This window comes from Bos mutus, chromosome 25 (genome assembly GCF_027580195.1).
Source record: "Bos mutus isolate GX-2022 chromosome 25, NWIPB_WYAK_1.1, whole genome shotgun sequence".
Taxonomy (NCBI): Eukaryota; Metazoa; Chordata; class Mammalia; order Artiodactyla; family Bovidae; genus Bos; species Bos mutus.
In genome coordinates, this window is record NC_091641.1 from 3,354,397 (window position 1) to 3,376,621 (window position 22,225).

General features: G+C 57.1%; 1 protein-coding gene across 1 annotated transcript in view; it reads right to left on the reverse strand.

Moving 5' to 3' along the window:
• Positions 1–7,819: 7,819 nt before the first annotated feature.
• FOXK1 (forkhead box K1) overlaps positions 7,820–22,225 on the reverse strand; it is a 51,750-nt gene continuing 37,344 nt past the window's right edge. The window contains 7 exon segments of the mRNA XM_005887337.3: positions 7,820–8,086; positions 8,594–8,818; positions 9,590–9,874; positions 9,978–10,144; positions 10,526–10,719; positions 11,146–11,292; positions 11,686–11,842. Of these exon segments, the coding sequence (XP_005887399.2) occupies positions 7,830–8,086; positions 8,594–8,818; positions 9,590–9,874; positions 9,978–10,144; positions 10,526–10,719; positions 11,146–11,292; positions 11,686–11,842 (1,432 nt within the window). The 3' untranslated portion in view covers positions 7,820–7,829.

Consider the following 22,225-nt stretch of genomic DNA (forward strand, 5'->3'; position numbering starts at 1 on the left):
GATGGAAGGCAAGTCATTTCATCAGAATATTCGACAGAAAGAACTGCAGTGAGGTGTGGGAGACAAGGGAAGAGGGTGGAAGGGTTACAGTCCGGGACTTGGCCGAGGGATCCGGCACGGCTGACGTTGACCGGGGAGGAGGCCCGCAGGCTGGGACCACCAGATGCCATCAGCTGCTGTTGTCAGGACGCCTGCTGGAGCCGCCCCCGCATCAGGCTGCCGGAAGTCGGGGAGCTGGCACAGCAGGGATGGGCTGGCAGAGGCCCAGCCCTGGAACCATGAGACAAGCTGGGTCTGCAGCTAGCTGACAGTAGCCTAACAAGGACACGTGGTTCTGGTGGGAGTCTGCTGGCCCAAGGGTGACTGTCCTGGGGCGGATGTGCACTCACTTCTCATTGGTCCACACCCAGGGTCACAGGGGAGCTTATTTTTCACTGGGAACTGTGTCCTCTCTCCCCACACACATCCGATTGAATTACCAAGGGTGATATTTGACGGTTTCTTACGAAAACATTGTGTAAAATGCTATTTTAAGGTCTTCACCAAAAACAAACCTTTAAGACCTCAACAGTTTAAAAAGATGCTAATTAGCCAACGTAGCTTCCGAAACTTAACCACTCTCGCTCCCGCTTGCTGTATGGCTGGACTCCCAGCCTCTGCTTAACCCGTTACCGCGGCATTAGGGCTTCACCGATCCGCCCTCTGGACTGGTGGCGGAGTTCCAGAAGGAGGAAGAGAGGTGCTGGAAGCTCCTTTAGCACCGCAGGCCACTGAGAGATCTGAAGAAGGCACGTAAGTCACAAACAAACACGGGAACCTTGACGAGGACGGATCAGCGACGACCTTTCATGAGACCCCGGTCAGAGGCGGCCTGCAGTGCCGACGCCTGAGCGCCCCCTTCTGGTGATCTGTCAATCCGTCAGCACCTGCTTGTTGGAAAAGACCCTGATGCTGGGAAAGATGGAAGGAACAAGGGGAAGGGGGCAACAGAGGGTAAGACGGTTGGATGGCATGAGTGTGAGCAAGTTCCGGGAGCTGGTGATGGACAGGGAAGCCTGGTGTGCTGCAGCCCGTGGGGTAGCAAAGAGTCGGACCCGACGGAGCGACTGAACAGTGAAAAAGCAAGCGGCAACTCCCTGCAGCTGAGAGGGGAGCTGAGTGCCCAGGGCACCTGCCTATCTGTCGTCTGTCCCTCAGCAGTCGCTCACAAGACCACGCGGAGCCCCATGTAGTTTCTTTAATATATAATTTTATTTCTGGTTATAGAAACAAATGCTAAGAGGAAAGACAAAACTTCCCCGTCCACATACAACAATTTAATAGATAAAAGAACAGTTAAATGAAAAAAAAAAGGTAGAAATTTTAAACTTTGTTATAGCTTTAAAACATTAACGTCTGGTACAATTAGAAATCACATTCAGATCTCAAACTTTTTTTTTTTTTTAAAGTATGGCTCCTTATTAAAAAAAAAATACTGTATCCCATTTGAAATGAAAATGCAGGCTGGCCTAGCTAAGGTGGGTCCCCCCTACTTGCACCCCTCCCCCCGCCCTGCCCAGGTGCTGGGGTGTATGTGTCCCTCCTGGGTGCCCCAGAGGCCAGAGCCCACACGTGGATGGTGAACCACGGTAACGTGCTGTGACTTCAGCCTCGCACCAAACACGCCGCGCAGCCCAATTCCCACTCTACAGGATACCGCCACTTTTTTAAAGCACTGATGATTAAACATATTGTCTAAAAAACTTTAGACGGCCACCATGAAAAAAAAAAAAATGCACACAGACACGCCCCCTAGCAACATCCGCCCCGCTGAAAGATCTTTACAGGCTAATTGTCAGTCAGGTAAGAAAACACAATCCGTGCTGGGTTTATCCCTTGCCCATGTGCACCAAGCTGCCCGGGATCTGGGTCTGAATATAAGCAAGAATTAAGGACACACTTTGGTCTCTCCTCCTCGTCCCTGTCCTAAAGCAGAAACGGAGCAGGGTCAGTCCCCCTTGATCAGGTACCCAGAAAGCCCATCCTGGAAGGAAGCTGGGAGAGGCCAGACTTAAGAATATTTGATTTTAAACCCTATTTTTACTTATTAAAAAAAAATTTTTTTGATAACTTAACTCAGAAATTTAGAGGCTAAGGTCTTAAGAAGCCATAGGCGAGGAGGGAGGAGGGTTCAGGATGGGGAACACATGTATACCTGTGGCGGATTCATTATGATATTTGGCAAAACTAATACAATTATGTAAAGTTTAAAAATAAAATAAAATTTAAAAAAAAAACCTGCAAAAAAAAAAAAAAAAAAAAAATAGGCGTAGTTCCATAGCCTTTTGGCCAGTTAACTTCATGCACAAGAAATCCATTTCAGGTTCACGGGCCTCATTCCAGCTCAGCCAATATGCTCAGAATTTGGGGACAGCTCATAGCATTCCTTGGGGGTCATGGCAACAGCTTGAGAGGGGCCAGTCTTATCACTGCAGCTAAGAAAGTAAGTAAATGAGTGAAAGTCGCTCAGTCGTGTCCGACCTTGTTACCCCATGAACTTATACAGTCCACGGAATTCTCCAGGCCAGAACACTGGAGTGGGTAGCCTTTCCCTTCTCCGGGGGATCTTCCCAACCCAGGGATCAAACCCAGGTCTCCTGCATTGCAGGCAGATTCTTTACCAGCTGAGCCACCAGCAACTAAGAAAAACCTTCACATGAGCAGCATGGAATCTTTAGTGAGTGGGACCAACACGGTGGTAGCCCAGGGGGGTCACAGTGTTGAACAGCCACATCCCTCTCCGGTCTGGACTCCTCTGCACTTCTTACTGTTTTTCATGCGGAGTGAACCACCAATAAATATTTGGATGAGTCCAATGAGCCACTGATTGCAGAAAAAGGATCTCAAACAAAGAATAATGAACTAGAATTCTTCCAATTCTATTTTGACTCTTAACAGATCTGGGGCAAGAGAGTGAGAATAGCTTGGAGACCTCTTGTCTCCCTTGGAAGCAAAAGGGTGATGGAGGGTGTAACCTGAAGACCCCCTGGCTCATCAGAGCCGGGGGCGGGGGTGAGGGGTCCCATGTAGCCAGTGTTCAGCCCATCAACTAGAGAAAGAAGCCTGTCTGCTGCAGCTCCCCGCCTCCCCCTCCCCAATTGGTCTTCTCAGGAACCTGTACCAGTTGCTTCCAGCATGACACGCAGGTCCAAGGAATGAAGGAAATCCTCTGAGTAAGATTCTTCCCTGGAGGAAAAGAAAGATGCCTAGAAAGAGTCTGCAGCCCTCAGTCTTTTCTAGAACACTGAGAGAGAGGAAGAGACGCTGAACACCCTGAGGCTTGCCTACTTGAACAAATCACCTCGGGGCCCCGTGAAGACACAGCATAAACGTCCCTCCTGGTCAGCGCTGAGCCCGCAGGAGGCCTCCTGTCACCGGGCGGTGGGCAGGGTCACTGGGCGGGGCCAGGCCTGCAGCTGGGGGCGGGGCCAGGCCTGCAGCTGGGGGTGGAGGCAGGGCAAGTTTTGCAGACAATCAGACCTCTCATGGCGGCTGCTGGGACATTAACTCAGACGTGATAGGGACAGAGGGGGTCTTGTCAAACCCAGAGACATGAACCCTTCCAACCTCTATCCTCTGCTGAGTCCCGTGTCCCCGGGGATGAGGGGAGAAGTGGATGACTCCGTGGGCTGGGGCAGAGCTGAGCCACGGCCCGAGCCCAGAGGACAGGCCTTCCACAGGGACGCCCAGACAACCCGGTGGTGCTGGGGGGGCACCGAAGACTCGGCAAGTGACCGTTCTTCTCAGCAGAAGAGCAAAACTACTTTCCTTAAACACACTCAGCCAACGAGCCCACTTTCTGTTTCCACTCAGAGCAGACGCTCGCGGTGTGTCAAACACAGTGCGCTGCAAGGCAGCTGTGACTCCGGGTGGGCCCCTTACGGTCGGATGAGGCCACCCCAGAGGCTGCGTGGTGACTGATGGCCCAGACCGGCCCTTAGACCCAGCGGGGAGCAGCTTCTGGGGGTAAGAGAAGAGGCAAGAGGCCGGCCTGGCGGGAAGGGCGGGTCCGCGCGATGGAGACAAGCCTGGAGGAAGGGACGAGTGAGATGAGAGGAGTTCATGAAACGCATGAGAGCAGCCTGAGGGCCGAGGACAGAAGCCGCTGCTGCTCCCCTCGCCAAAGAGCCTCCCTCCTTCTGCGGCCCGTCCCCGCCTCGTAGCAGCACGTGTGAATAACATAAAGGAGGCGCGGTAAGTCACTTCACTTCTGGGCAGAGGCATCCCGGAGGGCGGCCTCGAGCGGCTGGCCGCGAGGGCGGGGCTCCCACTGGCACCGCCCCGCGCGGGCCTGCCTAGCAGCTCCGTCCATTCCTTCTTGCACCAAAGCCTGGGGGGCAGCTGTGAGCTTGGCGGCGCCCGAGGCCGGTTCCCCGGGGCTCGGCAGCACCCCATCCCAGACGAAGCCGTCTTGGGGCAAAGCAGAACCTGGGGCTTGGGAAGAATACAGCTCCTTCTCCGGCCTCAACCGCCCCTCAGTCTAAATCCTAAAGGAGCCGCGCGAAGGACCCTCTTCTCTAACACATGCTCACGTTCGGTCTTTTCTTTGCCTCCAAAAAGGAAGAAACTGACCAAAGGAAAAAAGCCAAAAGTTTCTGTCTCCTCCTGAATTTCAAGGGGCCAGCGAAGGAGTTTCTGTCTAGAGACCTTGGGACGCGCCCCGGGAGCCGGGCGCTCACTCTGACTGGTCCAGGCAGACCTTTCTTTAGGGGAAGTCAGCGCGCCAGCCGAACAAGGCCTGCTGCGACCTAAACCAGTCTCCCTCCAGGCCCAGCAGGGTCCAGATAAGCAGCCAGCAGCCTGGTGGCCCCACCAAGCCCACCCCCTCCTGCCTGAGAATCACCAATGCGTGTTGATTAGCAGCTCAGAAGTCCATTTTTCACCTTCTCCATTTGGCTTAATTCTGAAGCAGAAAAAACAACCTCCCACAAACAGCAACCGTGAAAGTGAGCCAACCAGGCGGCAGAAAGAGCCTGAGGGTCCCCTGCAGCAGAGGGAGTAGGAGGTGACGATGTCCAGCCCGGGGGCCCCCCTAGTGCTACTCCGACCTCACAGTGGATCCCAGGGGGGTGGGGGGAAGGACAAATGGTCCGAACCCCGACCACAGGCTCTGCTCGACAGCGCCAGGCGTCCCGGAGCTTCACACAGAGATGCAGGTGGCGGGCAAGGACACTCAGCGTCCACCACGGGCCCGCGAGAGGGTGACCCTGGCCGGAGGGGAGGACACTCAGCGGGGTAGGGCAGGGATTTCCGTGACGCCCGCCATGCAGAGCGGCGCCCTCCTGTATCTGGCGCTGGTAAAGGGCGAGTACAGCTGGACAGGCAGGCCTGGTATCGATGGAGAGTGAGCGGCCATGACGACGGGCCCGAGCGCACCTGCCCGGCCGGCCCTCTGCGGAGTCCAGCCCCTGGGTGACCCGAGGCGGCCGTGGCCCCCGCGTCAGGCCAGGTTGCTTTTATTTCCCAGCCTCGGGTGGGTTGGTCCATGTGCCACAACCCAGGCATGTGGAAGACCACGGCTGCCGGCTCTCCTGGCTGCTCTGGCTCCTGCAGACGGGTGTGGCGGGGGCGTGTGTGGCCCCACGGCTTGGGGGGCTCTGAGGACACCAGAGATCTTTCCGGCTACAGCAGCATCTTCCCTGGGGAGCTGCGCACTCCTGGCCTCTTGGTCTCAGGACAAGTGCTGGCGGGTACCACGGGCTCTCTGGGGAGATGACCAAAAGCCCACCCAGAGGCTCACCAGGAACCTGGAGTGGCTGGTCCCCTGAACCTGGCCCCACGGGGTCCCTTCTGCCCAGAAGGAGCTAAAAAGGCATGCGCTCGGCACGTGGCAGAGCGTCACTGAGGACACCCCGTCCCGTCTCCCTCCCAGTTCCAGCCACAGACCCCCTCTGCTCCTTTCTCCCTGAACTACTGCCAGGATGGAACCGTGAGGGAGTCCACGGTAACACACAAAACCAAAATGCTTCGGAAGTCAGGAGAACACAGGGTCGGGCCAGACTGGTCGGGCCAGGCAGAGGGGACGGGGCTGGGCGTGTCCTCTGGCCAGCCGGCCTGGCGTCTGTCTCTGAGGGAGGCGAGCTGTGGCGCAGAGGATGGTCTGTGAGCAAGAAGGCATCTGAGCAAGACCCGTGCAGCCCCAGGGCTGAGCAGCAACATAAGAAAGAGATGATGGCCCCCAGCCCTACCCAGGACCTGCGGAGCCAGCCCGGCAGTGCCTGGATGCCCGTCTCGACCCACTCAGTCTCACGCTCTGCACTCACACCAGACGGGAAGCCATAGAGAACGCCAGGGCGGCGTGGGTGCGGAGCCGGGCACCCGTCCTCCCGTCTCTGACCTCACGGGGGCACCACGGCCACGACATAGGATGAGGGTCAGTGGCACGGACGCACCTGGCCTGTGGGCTGAGTGGACAACAGCCTGGAGGAAGGACACTCAACACTGGTCCCCGTGGGGGGCCTGGGGACAACCTTGGCGGCGCAAGCGGCCCGCACGCCTGCCCCTGCAGCTGCTATGGCGATTTGGAAGCGGGGAGCCCATGTCCGTGGGGACCCCCAGGGCAGGGCCGACACCAGGCCGGACCTAAGCCACTCTTTGCAGAGACACACTGAACGTTTCCTGAGAGTGCTCTCCCGAGATGTGAAGGACCGGGGGTGCCCTGCTCTGCCCGAGGCCCCCTGAGGGCCCTTGAGCTGGCGAGGGCTGTGGGCCCAGACTGGGGCCTCTGGTGCCATGGGCCGCAGAGCCAGTTCTGGTCGGTCACGGCAGGCAGGCTGTCGGGTGGTAGAGACTCTGGCAGCTGGTGAGGAGGCTGGGCGGGCAGCCGCGGGGCCCCCGGACGTCAGAGCAGCCGGGAAACGGGGCCACTCAGCGTGACCGTTCTCCCGCGGGGGCGGCCACGTCCTTCCTACCCCAGCAACCTGGTGTGGCCGGAACGAGGGTGGACGCTGCAGGTGGGCCTCTCATCCAAACAGCTCTCTGCCTTGAGCGCCAGTCCGGGAGGCCGTCGGTCTTCCTTGAAGTTAGCAGACGGAGCGGCAAGAGTTCACTCTGTGGGGACCGATGCCGGGAAGACCCAGACACCCAGCTGTTAGAGCGTCTTTGGGTGGAAACCTCAGAACGATCCCAGAAGGGCGATCCCTTCTGTGTCTGTCTCAGGCCGTCAGTGAAGCCTCAATTCCGCCTTTTAACAAAACCGGAAACACGTGGGGCTCAAAGCCAGACCAGACCCCTCCCCTCTGTCCAGCGAACGATGACACTTTCGGTGTCACTTTAGAAGCAGCAGCGACGGGGATGGTCTGACAGCTGGCAGCTCTGCGTCTCTCTCGCCCAGGTCCTGTCTCTTACAGACAGGGCTGGTGCCGCCGGCCCGTGCTTCCATACCATCTGGGGGTGAAGGTACCCCGGGAGCCTGGCTTCTGTGCGGGGCCGGGCCGCCTGGACATGTTCCAGGAGACGCTGGGCTGCGACCTTCTTCCCACGCCCTTGGCGAAAGGCCTGGGGAGAAAAGGCAGTGCTGGCAGAGTGGAGAAGGAAACGAAGAAAAAGAATTCCAGAATCGTACAATCAGCTGTCTGAACGAGTTTATGTGTTTTTGTTTGACTCCAGATTGGGGGCAGGAGGACGGGTGTCCGGGTGCGGGCAGGTGGAGGTGTCCCGCCCGTGGGGCCCTGCACTCGGCCCACTGGGAGCTTTCCCGTCTCAGTCCCAGGGGCGGCGGGGTCAGCCGCCCTGGTCCGGCCACGGAGCTCTGTCTGGCGTGTGTCCCACTCCACCTCCACGCCACAATGTCACTCCCCGGTCCCGGGGCCCTGCGGGCCGGCGGCTGCCATCACACCGGCCTGTGCAGTCACAGTCCCCACAGGCTCCTCCACTCGGGACCTCTTGACCTCGGGCTCTCCGGTGGGGGAGGCGGAGGTGGCGGTGGGGGGCGCCGTGCTGGTGGCTGCCGCTGGCTCCTCGGGCCCTACCTCGCACACGCGTGTGACCACCACCGGTGTGGACGAGCTAGCCTGGGCCGCGAGGAGCTGCAGAGGGCTGGTGAGGGCTAGGGTGGAGAGAGAGAGAGTCACGTTGCGGAGCTGGTCGGACCAGCGCCACCACACGAGGGCGAGGAGGGCGAGGAGACAGCTCCCCAGCACGCCGGGCACCGCCTGGTACAGCCAAGGGCAGCTCCTGGGCGCCAGCCCCTTCCGGCCCCCACCCCGGGGGCCTCCAACCCTGTCCCCCCTCTTTCGGTTGCTTCTGTGTGGGGATCCCCTGTACACCCTGACGGCTCCCACGTCACCCCAGCGGGTTGAGCCCTGGCCTCGGGCGCCCTCGCCCCCGCCGCTTTAACTGTGCAGTGCTGAGTGCCTTCCCATCCCCTCTGACGCTGTCCCCGCAGGGTGCTCCCTCGGGGCTCCCTCGGCCTCAAATCCCAGCCCGGACACAGAGCAAGTGCTCAGGAAACTGGCCGGATGAACTGAGGAGACATGCTCGCTGAACTGACCCTGGTTGGGCTGGCGCTCAGGGCCGAGTGGGGCAGAAGGGGCCGCCCCAGGTGGGGCCTCACCGTAAGCGTTGCCGGCGAGGCTGCTTGTGGGGACGGCATGCTTGCCGTTCTGAGTGACGGCCCGGACTGGGAGGTGGTGCTGCCCCAGGGTCACTGGTGTGGCTGGCTGCAGGATGGCGACTGTGTGTCCGGGGACCCCCGGGGCCATCTGGCTGGCCACCGTCTGGATCACCCGGCTGGCAGCAGGGATGGTGGCGAGTGCGATGGTGGGCTTCTCTTCCAAGCCTGCAGGGGCGGCACGCGTCAGAGCCACGGTCACGGCCCTGCGGGGGTGCCCCTGGGCGGGGCGGGGGGCCAAGGGCCTGAAGCCGGGACACTGGGCAAAGACCTGGGTTCTTAAAAGAAAACTCCCACTGATGGAATGTTTTGAAACAAGAGAAATACAAGCCATAGGGTTTTAGGGGAAATTTTAAATACTGCATACTTTAACCAAAGCAAGTTTAATCTAAGAAAGAATGGGTATCATCTGGAATGAAACGATTTGCACTTGGAGCTATGACCTAGCTTTCTCTCACCAAAATGCACGTCTTTAGGACGGGATCAGAAGGGATGTCACTGCTGGGATGAGCCGCCTGCCATCCCTAAGACACTGCTTCATTCAGAGTGTCGGCTCCAGGGCCTCCGAAAGCACTGATGGTATTCCCAACCATCACCGTGTTAATCCTCTGGGACTCTGACTTCTAACTCAGGACTCTGTGACTCTTTCACTCCGAAGGACATCTAAGGAGCCCTCGCTGGGGGCTCCAGTCTGAGGCCCCACACCTAGTCCAGGGGCGCCTGGAGCCCCAGATGCTGCTTGCAGGGAGCGGCATTTCAGATGATCAGCGCTGCTTCATAGGAACGTACCCCCGGAAAACGGGAGGGTACGAGGGGTGACCCTTCAGAGACATCCCGCCCGAGATGGCCTGAGCCCCACGGCCCAGGCTGATGGCTCCACCTTGAAGACCCACGCGAGCCGGACGCGACCCCACCAAGGTGACCGTATGGTCAGCTTACCTCTCGCTTCGCCACCCAGGTCCAGCACGGCCGTGCCCGCTGCCTCGTGGGCGCCCCCCGCCGCTGCCTGGCTGGCAAGAATGTATCCGTTGGCAGAGCTGGCGGAGGTGGTGACCACCCTGAGCATGGTGACCGGGGGCGCCTGCTGCACCACGTGGATGGCGTGGCCCGAGGGCTGCTGGGCCGTCACTATGGAAGCCGGCACATAGGCTACGGGCTTGGCCACCAGGCTGGGTGGCCGGGGCGGCACGGCCACAATCACCGGCTGGGCACTGACCGGAGAGCCTGCAGAGGAGGGCTGGGTCAGCGGGGCCCCGCACACGCCCTGCTGGGGGGCTCGCGGCTCTGAGTCCCGGGACATCAGACGAGAGGGCGAGGCCGGGCTTACCGGGTGCGCTTTGGGAATAGCGGTACTCGGGAACAGAAGTTAACTTGGCCCCAAAGTCAGGGTCGTGTGGAATGGGCGAGCCCTCCCGGGACAGGCACTCTGGAGTCTGCAGGCCACTGGAACGCGGGGACATCAGCCCAGGGTGGGTGGGTGAAGCCGGGGCGCTCCTAGGAGATGGGGACACGGGACTGTGGCAGTGAGCGTGCCCGAGTGCTGCCCGACCCTGCGGCCACAGCTGGCCGCCCGCCACATGAACCACCGCCCCACGATCCTGGGCCTGGGGAAGGCCACGACCAGCGCGTTCACCTCCGAGGGGCCTGGCCAGCCCCCCCCTGGAAAGCGGCTTGTGCTTCTACATTAAGAACAGCAGTCCTGCTGGGATGGGCACCAACCTCCCCCGGGACAAACTAACACCCGGAGAGCAAAGCTCATCGTGGGAATCCGGCCGACGCCCTCTCCCTGCCTCTCGGGCCCAAGCTGGTCTCTCCGAGAAAAGGTGAGGCGGCTTCACCGGCCGCAGCCGCGGGGGTGGCGGGGCGGGGGCTCACCTGGATGACAGCGGCCCAAACGGGGTGCGGAAGCAGGAGACGCCCCGCTGCCTCCGTTTCCGGAACGCCTGCTCCACCAGCTTGGCCTCTGAAGCAGGGTCTATCCGCCAAAAGGATCCCTTCCCCGGCTCCTCCTGGGAGCGAGGGACCTTGATGAAGTAGCGGTTCAGGGAGAGGTTGTGGCGGATGGAGTTCTGTGGGCAGAGCGGGGAGTCATGGGTCATGGTGGGTGTGGCTCTGACCCGCGCAGGCCCGGCGTGGGTCAGGGCCGGAGGGGCCCTGGGCACAGAGGTGTCACAGTGGTCGTGCCTGTGAAAATTCAGCACGGGCTCATGAGCAGCCCTTACAGAAAAGCCAGAACGTTAAGGAGAAGCCCTTGCTCAGGGGACGCCAGGTTCAGAACGTGTGCTGAGCCAACTAGAACACTGGACGAAGGTCTTATGAACCTAAACAAGAAGTCTGTGGAGAGCAGGGACGCATGTTTGCAAGGTCACAGAGGAGCGCCCCGTGCACTGAGCCTGGGGACATTTTCCCGTCTGTGGGCTCCCAGGAGGGACGACGGACTCTGGGGGTAGGGTCGGGGTCACAGTGTACGGCCCGGGGATCGGGAAGGGGCGCACCTGCCAGCCCTTGTCGGCCGTGCGGTAGTAAGGGTAATGCTTGGTGATGTGTGCGTAGATTCCGCTCAGAGTCAGCTGCCGGTCCTGCGCGGACGAGATGGCCTGCACGATGAGCTGAGCATACGAGTACGGCGGCTTCGACTCATCCTGGGGGTGCAGACGAGGGGGTGAGCCTGGAGAGACGCGTTTCCAATCCAGCCACCCCCCTCCAGAGAGGACACAGGTTCTCAGGGTGTCTAAGAACATCACCCCCACCTCCTCCTGGGGGTTTAGACGAGGAGGAGCCAATTCTGCTTCATGGGGGAAAGTCAGGTTTGATTCTGAAATTTCTCACCTCCTCTGCAAACTGATTTAAGGACAGCTGTCTGATGGGAACGAAGTAAGACTAAGCTGGGAGGCGAGAAGCCTGACGCCCTCCCGGAAACTGTAAGGAGGCTCTGGAGCCGACCCGGCCCCGCAGACGAGACAAGGGGGGCTCGGGGAGGAGAGCAGGGACACCTGCACCCGCCGGGCACCAGCCAGTGCGCCCAGGGCTGAGACCTTGGGGCTGTCCCCTCCGGACGTGTCGGCCTGCTGCTCGGAGGCGGCCCTCGCGGCGAACTCTGCGGCCAGCTGCAGGTCGGAGGTCACGTTCTGGACGGAGCGGTAGCTGGAGGAGCCGGCCCCTCGGGGGCTAGCTGGGCAGGAGTTGGGGACACTGCGGAGAGAAAGGACACGTCCTGAGGTTTGACTCCGGACCTAGGCGGCCGCTGTCCCGCCCTACGGGACGTCCGCGCTGCACCGAGGGGGCGCGGTGCCCTCACTCGGCCACACGGGGGCGCCCGAGGGGAGGCCGCGCAGAGACACGTGCTCGGCCCGTTCCACCACCCCGAGCCCCCGGCCTCGGGCTTGCGCTCCTCTCCGGTTGGAAACTGCGCGCCTGTCCGGGGGCGGGAAGCGGCGGGGCTCCCCCTCCGCACCGCAGTGCTTTCGGTGCAAGGGCCGCTCGGCCCGCCCCGTCCCGCCCAGGGCTCCACCAACAGGCGTGGCCCGGTTCCTGCCGCTAACCAGTTGGCTGCGGTTGTCAAGCCGTGTGGAAATTTTGGTTTTGAAAATTAAAAGTATTCAGAGAAAACCGTCATAAACTCTAAAAGTGGGTCACAAATCCAGGTATGAGGTGCCCCGAGCTGGGGGCTGACCAGAGCTTGGAGGTCACCGTCTCCTTCCACGCATCCCCAGCCTCCCTGTGTCCACCTCCCACCTGCAGGGGGGCCTCCCAGGCCCACTCCCCACAGCCCGCGAGGGCGTCTTCCTTCACTGTCCAAGGGACAAGACGCCCCCAACTCCCCCGTAAGTCAAGTTCATATGAAAGCCCTCCATGCCAGTTTCCTGGACACAGACGCAAAGCCTCCTCTCTGGCTGGGCTGCTGTCTCTGGCTTCCCTGCCCGGCTCCTCCAAGGTGGGGAGCCATCTGTGGCTCGTAGGAAGGGCTCAAGAGATAGTTACTGATCTCAGGGAGGGATGAAGGAAAAAGCAAAACACTGTGTCTGAGAAAAAGGGGACAGTTGATATTAATGATGAATTCCACCTCCGTCACCCACTTTGGGGTCGGGAATCCCAGCAACCCAGGTGGGAATTTTCAGGAATCAGTCCCCTCTCAACTAGACTCTGCAGATACAGAGACAGGTTAAGTCGTGCAAGTATAGACACTTCAACCAACAATAATAAACCAGCTGCTGAGAGGTAGGAAGCAGTAATAAAAACAGCTCTTTCTGAATTTCATTTTGAACCAAACATACAAAACCCAAGCTTTTAAAGTAAGGTGGGAGGGGAGGGAAAGTGTTTTACTGGTAACACGTTCACAGACTCGGCATCAGGTTTCCAAACGCGTCCATCGGGGAACCAAACACCTCAGCAGGTGGGGGTTCAACTCGGACGGGGGTGGGGGAGGGGGTCCTGAAGATTCTCTCCTGAAGATGCTGCAGGACCTGCCACTGCAGAGGCGCCGGGGCACCGTCTCCAGTCCCAGAGGGGTTCAGTGCCGCTCTGGACAACACCTAGGCCATGCTCTGACCACAGGGGTGAGAAGCGTGCTCCAGAAACACACCAGCCCCCAGCAGACAGGTCAGGTGATGTCCAGCTTGGTGGGCGTGCAGGGCTCCTCTGGGAAAACCTCGCTGGCATCTGCCGTACGTGACCCACGTGGCATCCTGACTAGTGCAGACGGCAGACAGGACTCTGGGCTTGGGCTCTGGGGTCCACTGCCCGTCCCACGTCCACACTTTGTAGAACATCTCAGAAGGTTTACATCTAACCCTCCAAAGGCAAAGCCCAGAGAAAAGGCTGTCACTCCCACAGAAGTTTCCAGTGGAAACAGACAGCAAGACTGGCTCCCCAGCGGGAGCAGAGGCCACTTTCCACAGCGGGGGAGGCTGGCGCTGACAGCCCCTCCCCAGGGAAGCTTCCTTGGGCACAGAGCAACGCTGACGCCCAGAGGGCCTGGGGGGCTTGGTCTGGAGAGCGTGTGTTCATGCGCGTGGCGGCCCCAGCCTCAATAAACCTCATTCAGCTGTCTCTGCGGGCTGGCCTGGGCCCAGAGGGCTGTGCCTGGTACCCGGCCGCCCTGGGGTCACACGTCCCGGGTGGGCAGAGCTGGAGGTAGGCGAGCAGGACACCTCTGGGTGGAGAATGTGCGATTCAGAGATGACTGGAGAAATTGACCAACGCACTGAGTGTCCCCCAAGGGAGTTTCCTAGTCCAGGTCAAATCTCTTGACCATCCACAAAACAGGGAAGATCCACAGAATAAACACACAGGGCATCTCTAGAGGGTCCCTGCTGTGACACCAGGCTTGAGTAAAGAGCTGCTTGCTCCAGTGGCAACCAGTCCCAGGAGCTCAGGCTGAAGTGTGAACGGCACATGGCCACTCAGGGGACAGTAACCAACAATTGTGACATTGATCTCAGTGAGGAGGAAAAGCCAAGTCCTTTATCCAACAGGCAGGCAGTCCAATGATCTGAGACTGAGAAACCAGTGAGGAGGTGCCGAGGGGCATGAGGACCAGTGGGCGTGGCTAGCCTGCAGTAGCCTCTGCTTTCTTCAGTTCAGTCGCTCAGTCATGTCCGACTCTGCGACCCCACGGACTGCAGCACGCCAGGCTTCCCTGTCCATCACCAACTCCCAGAGCTTGTTCAGACTCATATCCATCAAGTCAGTGATGCCATCCAACCATCTCATCCTCTGTCATCCCCTTCCCCGCCTTCAATCTTTCCCAGCATCAGTGTCTTTTCCAATGAGTCAGCTCTTCGCATCTGGTGGCCAAAGTATTGGAGTTTCAGTTTCAGCATCGGTCCTTCCAATGAATATTCAAGACTGATTTCCTTTAGGACTGACTGGCTGGATCTCCTTGCAGTCCAAGGGACTCTCAAGAGTCTTCTGCAATACCACAGTTGAAAAGCACCAATTCTTCGGCGCTCAGCTTTCTTTATGGTCCAACTCTCACATCCATACATGACCACTGGGAAAACCACAGCTTTGATTGGACGGACCTTTGTTGGTAAAGTAATGTCTCTGCTTTTTAATATGCTGTCTAGGTTGGTCATAACTTTCCTTCCAAGGAGCAGGAGTCTTTTAATTTCATGGCTGAAGTCACCATCTGCAGATTCTGGAGCCTGAGAAAATAAGTCTGTCACTGTTTCCCTGTCTATTTGCCATGAAGTGATGGGACCAGATGCTATCTATGATCTTCATTTTTTGAATGCTGAATTTTAAGCCAGGTTTTTCACTCTCCTCTTTCATCAAGAGGCTCTTCAGTTCCTCTTTGCTTTCTGCCATAAGGATGTTGTCATCTGCATATATAAGATTACTGATATTTCTCCCAACAATCTTGATTCCAGCTTGTGCTTCATCCAGCATGTCTCATGCTATACTCTGCACGTAAGTTAAATAAGCAGGGTGACAATATACAGCCGTGATGTACTCCTTTTCCTATTTGGAACCAGTATGTTGTTCCATGTCTAGTTCTAACTGTTGCTTCTTGACCTGCATACAGGTTTCCCAAGGAGCAGGTCAGGTGGTCTGGTATTGCCATCTCTTGAAGAATTTTCCACAGTTTGTTGTGATCCACACAGTCAAAGGCTTTGGTGTAGTCAGTAGAGCAGAAGTAGCGTGTGAGATGAGTGCAACTGTGCGGTTTGAGCATTCTTTGGCATTGCCCTTCTTTGGGAGTGGAATGAAAACTGACCTTTTCCAGTCATGTGATTGCTGCTGGGTTTTCCAAATTTGCTGGCATACTGAGTGCAGCACTTTCTCAGCATCATCTTTTAGGATTTGAAATAGCTCAATTGGAATTCCATCACCTCCACTAGCTTTGTTTGTAGTGATGCTTCCTAAGGCCCACTTGACTTTGCATTCCAGGATTTCTGGCTCTAGGTGAGTGAGCACACCATCGTGGTTATCTGGGTCGCTGAGATCTTTTTTGTATAGATTTGTGTATTCTTGCCACCTCGTCTTAATATTTTCTGCTTCTGTTAGGTGCATATCCTTTATTGAGCCCATCTTTGCATGAAATGTTCCCTTGGTAGCTCTCATTTTCTTGAAGAGATCTCTAGTCTTTCCCATTCTATTATTTTCCTCTATTTCTTTGCATTGATCAGTTAGGAAGGCTTTATCTCTCTGGAACTCTGCATTCAAATGGGTATATCTTTCCTTTTCTCCTTTGCCTTCCATTTCTCTTTTCTCATCTATTTTTAAGACTTCCTCAGACAACCATTTTGCCTTTTTGCATTTCTTCTTCTTGGGGATGGTCTTGATCACCGCCTCCTATACAATGTCACAAACCTCCGTCCATAGTTCTTCAGGCATTCTGTCTATCAGACCTAATCCCTTGAATCTATTTGTCACTTCCACTGTATAATCATAAAGGATTTGATTTAGGTCATACCTGAATGGTCTAGTGGTTTTCCCTACTTTCTTCAATTTAAGTCTGAACTTGGCAATAAGGAGTTCATGATCTGAGCCACAGTCAGCTCCTGGTCTTGTTTTTGCTGACTGTATAGAGCTTCTCCATCTCTGGCTGCAAAGAATATAATCAATCTGATTTTGGTACTGACCATCTGGTGATGTCCATGTGTAGAGCCTTCTCTTGTGTTGTTGGAAGAGGGTGTTTGCTATGACCAGTGGGTTCTCTTCGCACAACTCTGTTAGCCTTTGACCTGCTTCATTTTGTACTCCAAGGCCAAATTTGCCTGTTACTCCAGGCATCTCTTGACCTCCTACTTTGGCATTCCAGTCCCCTATGATGAAAGGGGTTATTTCTAGAAGGTCTTGTAGGTCTCTCTTTTTTCTTTTTGGTGTTAGTTCTAGAAGGTCTTGTAGGTCTTCATAGAACCGTCAGCTTCAGCTTCTTCTGCATTAGTCATTGGGTTTCTTTCTTAGGTGCACGTATTATTTTGATAAGAATAAAAAGCATGAGCGCAATTAGTACTGCCTTTCCCTGTGGGCACCCGCTGAGCATGCAGCCCAGACACCCAATGGTTTTGCTGGAGAGAACGACCTCCGAGGAGCCTCGGTTTCCTCATCTGCAAAGAGCTGGATGGCAGGGGAGCGCTGAGCAGGGAACTGCGGGGCGAAGGGTGTACTGGGCACCCCGCCCTCCTCGCAGGCCTGGCAGGAACGTCAGAGCCAGCTCTTTTTTAATCGCTGTTCTTAAAATGCTGTGGCTCACGACCCTAATGAGAGTATTGTAAACAAAATAATCAAAGCTCAGGGTTTGACGGCCTCAGCATGAGCCGTTTATAGACGTTTCAGAGAGGCGACAGGCTTCCCTGATGGCTCAGCTGGTAAAGAATCCGCCTGCAATGCAGGAGACCTGGGTTCAACCCCTGGGTTGGGAAGATCCCTTGGAGAAGGGAAAGGCTACCCTCTCCAGTATTCTGGCCTGGAGAAGTCCATGGACTATACAGTCCATGGGGTTGCAAAGAACTGGACACGACTAAGTGACTTTCATTCACTCACTCACTCACTCAGAGAGGCGACTTCAAAGCAGACTGGCTGCTGAGCTGCCCACAAGACTAAGAAACCGGCAATGGCTGCGTGGCTCTTGTAGGGGAACTGGTCAACCGAGGCCATGTCAAAACAGTCTACCGTGCAGCCACGAGTGATGCGGTGACAAGGAAAGGGGCTGAGACAGAGGGACAGGAGGAAAGGGTCTCTGCAGGACCCTCTGGGCTCCACAGCGCCCTTCCGGGGCGGGGTCACACGTACTGACACCCATGCGACGAGCTCTCTGCTCGTTCACATGAAGAGGCCCCTGTAGACGTCGCTCCAGGAGTGTCACTGAGGCGATTTCACTTTCTGAAACATCTCTATTTTGTGTAGTGCGCACATAGTATTTCTGTAATCTGGGGGGAAAACAAAGAACAGGCAAAGAGAATTCATGGAAGCCAGTTTCTCAGCACTCTCTTAACCAGGTCTGTGCCCCCGAAGAGAAACTCTGTGCTGTGAAACCCTGGGAAGTGACTGCAGAAGGGGGAGCTGGTGTCTGAAATGCATGTCGTGTCAGAACATTGGAGAGCCGGCCTGAGCTCAGACCTCCCAGCGCCTCTCTCTCCAAGCAGGCAGGGGGCAGATCTGGGAGCGGAGGGGGCCCCAGGCCTCCCTCTGCTCCTCCCCCTCGCTCTGCCTGCTTCCTGAACCACAGCTGTCATCTGGAAAGGAAGGGCCCTCGGTGGCAGGATGCCAGGCGGGCGCTGCCCTGAAGGCACAGCCAGGAACACCAGAGGCAGGATCTTCAGGGCCCCAGGGTCCCCCTGGAGACGGGGCTACAGCACAAGCCTAGCCCACCTCCTCTCAAGAACTGACGGCCCAAAGGCCCCCTGGTCCCAACTCCCAGAGAGGCAGGAAGAGAACCACAAAGAAGACGGAAGGCCGCATCTTTCTGTGTCCATGAACCAATTTTTATCTTTCCCCAGTTTCCAGATGAGGAAAGGGACCATGTGGGTGCGGGGGTGTGTGTGGGAGGTACGGTGAGGACCACAGGTGCACAGGCAGCCTCCCCTCCGGGTCATCGGGAGAACCGAGGAAAGGCAGAGTAAGTCACTCTCAGGCAGGATCCAGAGTTTGCCAGAAACACAACAGCCATTCTCAGGCCCCATCCAAGCTCAGAAGACACACGGCGTTGCAGAGCGAGTGAGGACTGACTCTCCCGCCACAGTGAAGCCGCAATGGACTGCCAGGTCAGGGTGACAAGTGGTTTAGGAACCGAGGCCAGCGGCTTAATGTTTATTTCATACAGGGTTCCGCTAACCTTGGATGAATTCCACAAAGCAGGTTACTTTTGGTTTTGTGATCTCTATGTTAGAAAAATCAAGAAAGGCCTTTCTCAAGAAATAGCTTCCAGTCTTCGTTGAGACGTTCAGTTGTGTCCGACTCTTTGCGAGCCCATGGACTGCAGCCCAGCAGGCTCCTCTGTCCTTGGGATTCCCCAGGCAAGAATACTGGAGTGGGTTGCCATTTTCTCCTCCAGGGGAATCTTCCCGACCCAGGGGTCGAACCGAGGTCTCCCCCATTGCAGGAGGATCCTTTACTGTCTGAGCCACCAGTCCGCTGCTCTATCCGTCCTGCCCCCCTTCTCAGGTTGAATTCCAGCAGTTTTCTTTAAACTGCAGCTCTAAGGATTAGTCTCTTTTTGTAACACTCGGAAAATGATTAACCACTTGGTTCTTTCTTAAAACCACCAGTTCAGTGCAAAACGGGGAAAGAAAAAAAAAAAGTCAACAAAACGCTGCTTAAGATAGCAGAACTTGTTTCAAAGAGAGTTCATTCATGTTCTGGGTGGAGTACTTCAGGGCAGGGAAAAAACCGCACACACCCGCCCCCGCCCCCGCCCCCACTCGGCCAGCAGGGAGGAGGGCGGGGCGGCGGGGCAGCCCCGACGGGTCCAGCCGCCCCCTAGTCCTGGAGAGGACCCGCCCCAAACCCGCTCCGGAGAGGGCCGGCCCAGACTGAGCTCTCCGAGCCCCAGCTAGCCGACAGACCCGGCTGCGGGCACAGACGCGGCAATAGAGGCCTGGGCGGGGGGAGGAGGAGGCGGGGTGCGCGGCCTACGGGAACCCCCGCGGCCCGGGCCGCAGCCTACCTCCCCGGCGATCCGCTGGGACCTGGGGCGCAGGAAGGGGCTGGGAAAGAGAGGGCAGCTGTTTGTAAACACGCCGGCCCCACCCAGCTCCTGCGCCTGGGCGGGAGCAAGGAGATCCGGGCAGTAAAACCTCAAAAGGCCTCTGAGGTTTCCAGCGCGCAGTCCGCCGCGCGGAGACAAGCGGATGTAAACAGAAATTCTTCCCTGTGACACTTAGAGGCCAAGAGTGCGGGAGCCCGTCTCAAAGCTACCGCTTTCCCGCAAAGATGCTCCAACCTGTGTGGGCACCGGAGACCCCATGCGGCCCGCCCCAGCCCCTCTCCAAGCCCCGCCCCCCCACCGGCCCCGCAGCCCCTCTCTGAGCCCCGCCCCCTACCCCCGGGCTAGGCCCGGTTCTGCTCAGGGAACCCCTTCTACCCTAACCCTGGCCCACTCAAGAGCCGCCGCCGCCTCCCCCAGGCACACAGGCCTCCACACTCGCGGGCTCACTACTCCAGCTCGACCTGCTGACCGCTGCTTTTATTCAAAATGTTACTGGGAATTATATTTATTCTATGAAGCTCTCCAGGAACAAACCAAAACACTTTCTGCTCGTAAAAGCCGTCCATGTGGCTGGATCCTAAGCTGATTGTTCACAGCCCCGTGCCAGTCTGAGCTGGTTTCGGCGGACGTGCAAGGGCCTGGGAGGGCCGCCGCGCCCGGCCGGAGACAGGCCCTTGGGCTCCCGGTGGCGTGGGGCACGTGCCTGGCCAGCGTCCCCGCCCCTGCCCCGAGGTGCTGCGGGGTGAAGGTGTCAGAGCACGGCTTCGGTACCAGCTCCCCGCGCTATGCACGCCGCACAGTGCGCCCGTTTCCAGCGCACGACTCGGGGGCTTTTAGTGTCCGGAGTGGTGTGAACACCACCTCGCCCCACAACATGGTCATCACCCCAGAAAGAAGAAACCCAGGACAGGGGCCGTCACTCCCTTAAACCTCGCGAGTCCCTGGCCACTGCTATCTCCTGCCTCCTCTAAGGCTGTGCCTACGCTGGGCACTGCCTGTCAACGGAAGCACACGGCTTGTGGGCGCCTGCGGACTGGTTCCTCTCCTTCTGCATCACATTCTCAGGGGTCACCAGGTGCCAGCACTTTGCTCCCTTTTATTCTCCACGCGGTGGCTGTAACACGGTTTCCCTCCACTCAGCGGCTGATGGACAGCTGAGTTGTTTCCATTTTGGAGGCGGCTATGAATAACACTTAAAGCTCAACATTCAGAAAACGAAGATCATGGCATCCGGTCCCATCACTTCATGGGAAATAGACGGGGAAACAGTGGAAACAGTGTCAGACTTTATTTTTCTGGGCTCCAAAATCACTACAGATGGTGACTGCAGCCATGAAATTAAAAGACGCTTACTCCTTGGAAGGAAAGTTATGACCAACCTAGATAGCATATTGAAAAGTAGAGACATTACTTTGCCAACAAAGGTCCGTCTAGTCAAGGCTATGGTTTTTCCTGTGGTCATGTATGGATGTGAGAGTTGGACTGTGAAGAAGGCTGAGCGCCGAAGAATTGATGCTTTTGAACTGTGGTGTTGGAGAAGACTCTTGAGAGTCCCTTGGACTGCAAGGAGATCCAAACAGTCCATTCTGAAGGAGATCAGCCCTGGGATTTCTTTGGAAGGAATGATGCTAAAGCTGAAACTCCAGTACTTTGGCCACCTCATACGAAGAGTTGACTCATTGGAAAAGACTCTGATGCTGGGAGGGATTGGGGGCAAGAGGAGAAGGGGACGACAGAGGATGAGGTGGCTGGATGGCATCACTGACTCGATGGATGTGAGTCTCAGTGAACTCTGGGAGTTGGTGATGGACAGGGAGGCCTGGCGTGCTGCGATTCATGGGGTCGCGAAGAGTCGGACACGACTGAGCGACTGATCTGATCTGATCTGATGAATAACACTGAGGTTTCCAAGGAGACCTCACGACCCAGTGCGTTGCTGGGCGGTTAAGGTAAACTTTTAATGTCTTGGAGAACTGCAAGACTGTTTCCCAAAGTGGCTGCTTCGTTTTACGACATAATTTTTTTATCGGTGCATAAATTATAGATGTATGAGTGCCACAGCATTTTCATAGCATAGCTTCATCGTGAACTCAAGTGGAGCCCTCATGTTTTAGGCTGTTATCAGGATAGATGTCAGAAAGGGCAGGGAGGTGGTGTACATTTCAGGTTGGAGAACAGAGCTATTGCTGGAAACCTGAAAAGAGCTTAGGACGGAATCCCTCTCATAAATCCCTAAGGACTAAATAGAACAGTGTAGGTACAGCTGCTGAGCGGCAGGCCTGGCCCACGGCAGGTCTCGCCACTCACTGCTCCTCCCTGTCACCCCGGGCCACCGTGGGCTTCATCACCAGAGAAGACAAGGTCCGAGGAGGCTGCAGAGACCTGCTCCTGGGTCTCCCACCAACTGGAGATGCGGCCAGAACCAGAACTGGGGTCCCAGACCTGAGTTCTGGGCTGTGACATTTCAAAGGCATCCCTGAGCTCTTTCCGCAAGAGAAACACGCCTGCTCACCGGCTTGGGAGGGAACTGACTCCCGAAAGCTGGATGCAAATGACTCCCACCTGGTCACAGACACGGGGTTGGAGAACATGGGGCACACGTGAGGCCAGCGACCATGACGAGATGAACCAACCTGAGCTCCTAAATGTAAACCTTTAAAGGTGCAAAACCAGGGCCCCCACCCGGGCTGGTTGGCCAGAGAGTGACTGTCACCGATGACACCTGCGGGGTGCCGGGCGCCAGCTCTGCTGGGGGAGCGCAATCAGAGTGTGGTCCCCAGGGACCCTGAGACCGTTTCAGGGGGGACATGAGCTCGAAACTAGCTTCATGTTGACCCCGAGACATGGTCTGCCTCTCTATCTCCAGGGCCCATCTCGTGTTAAAATGTCAACGAAGCAGTAAACTGCTTTACAGTTAATTA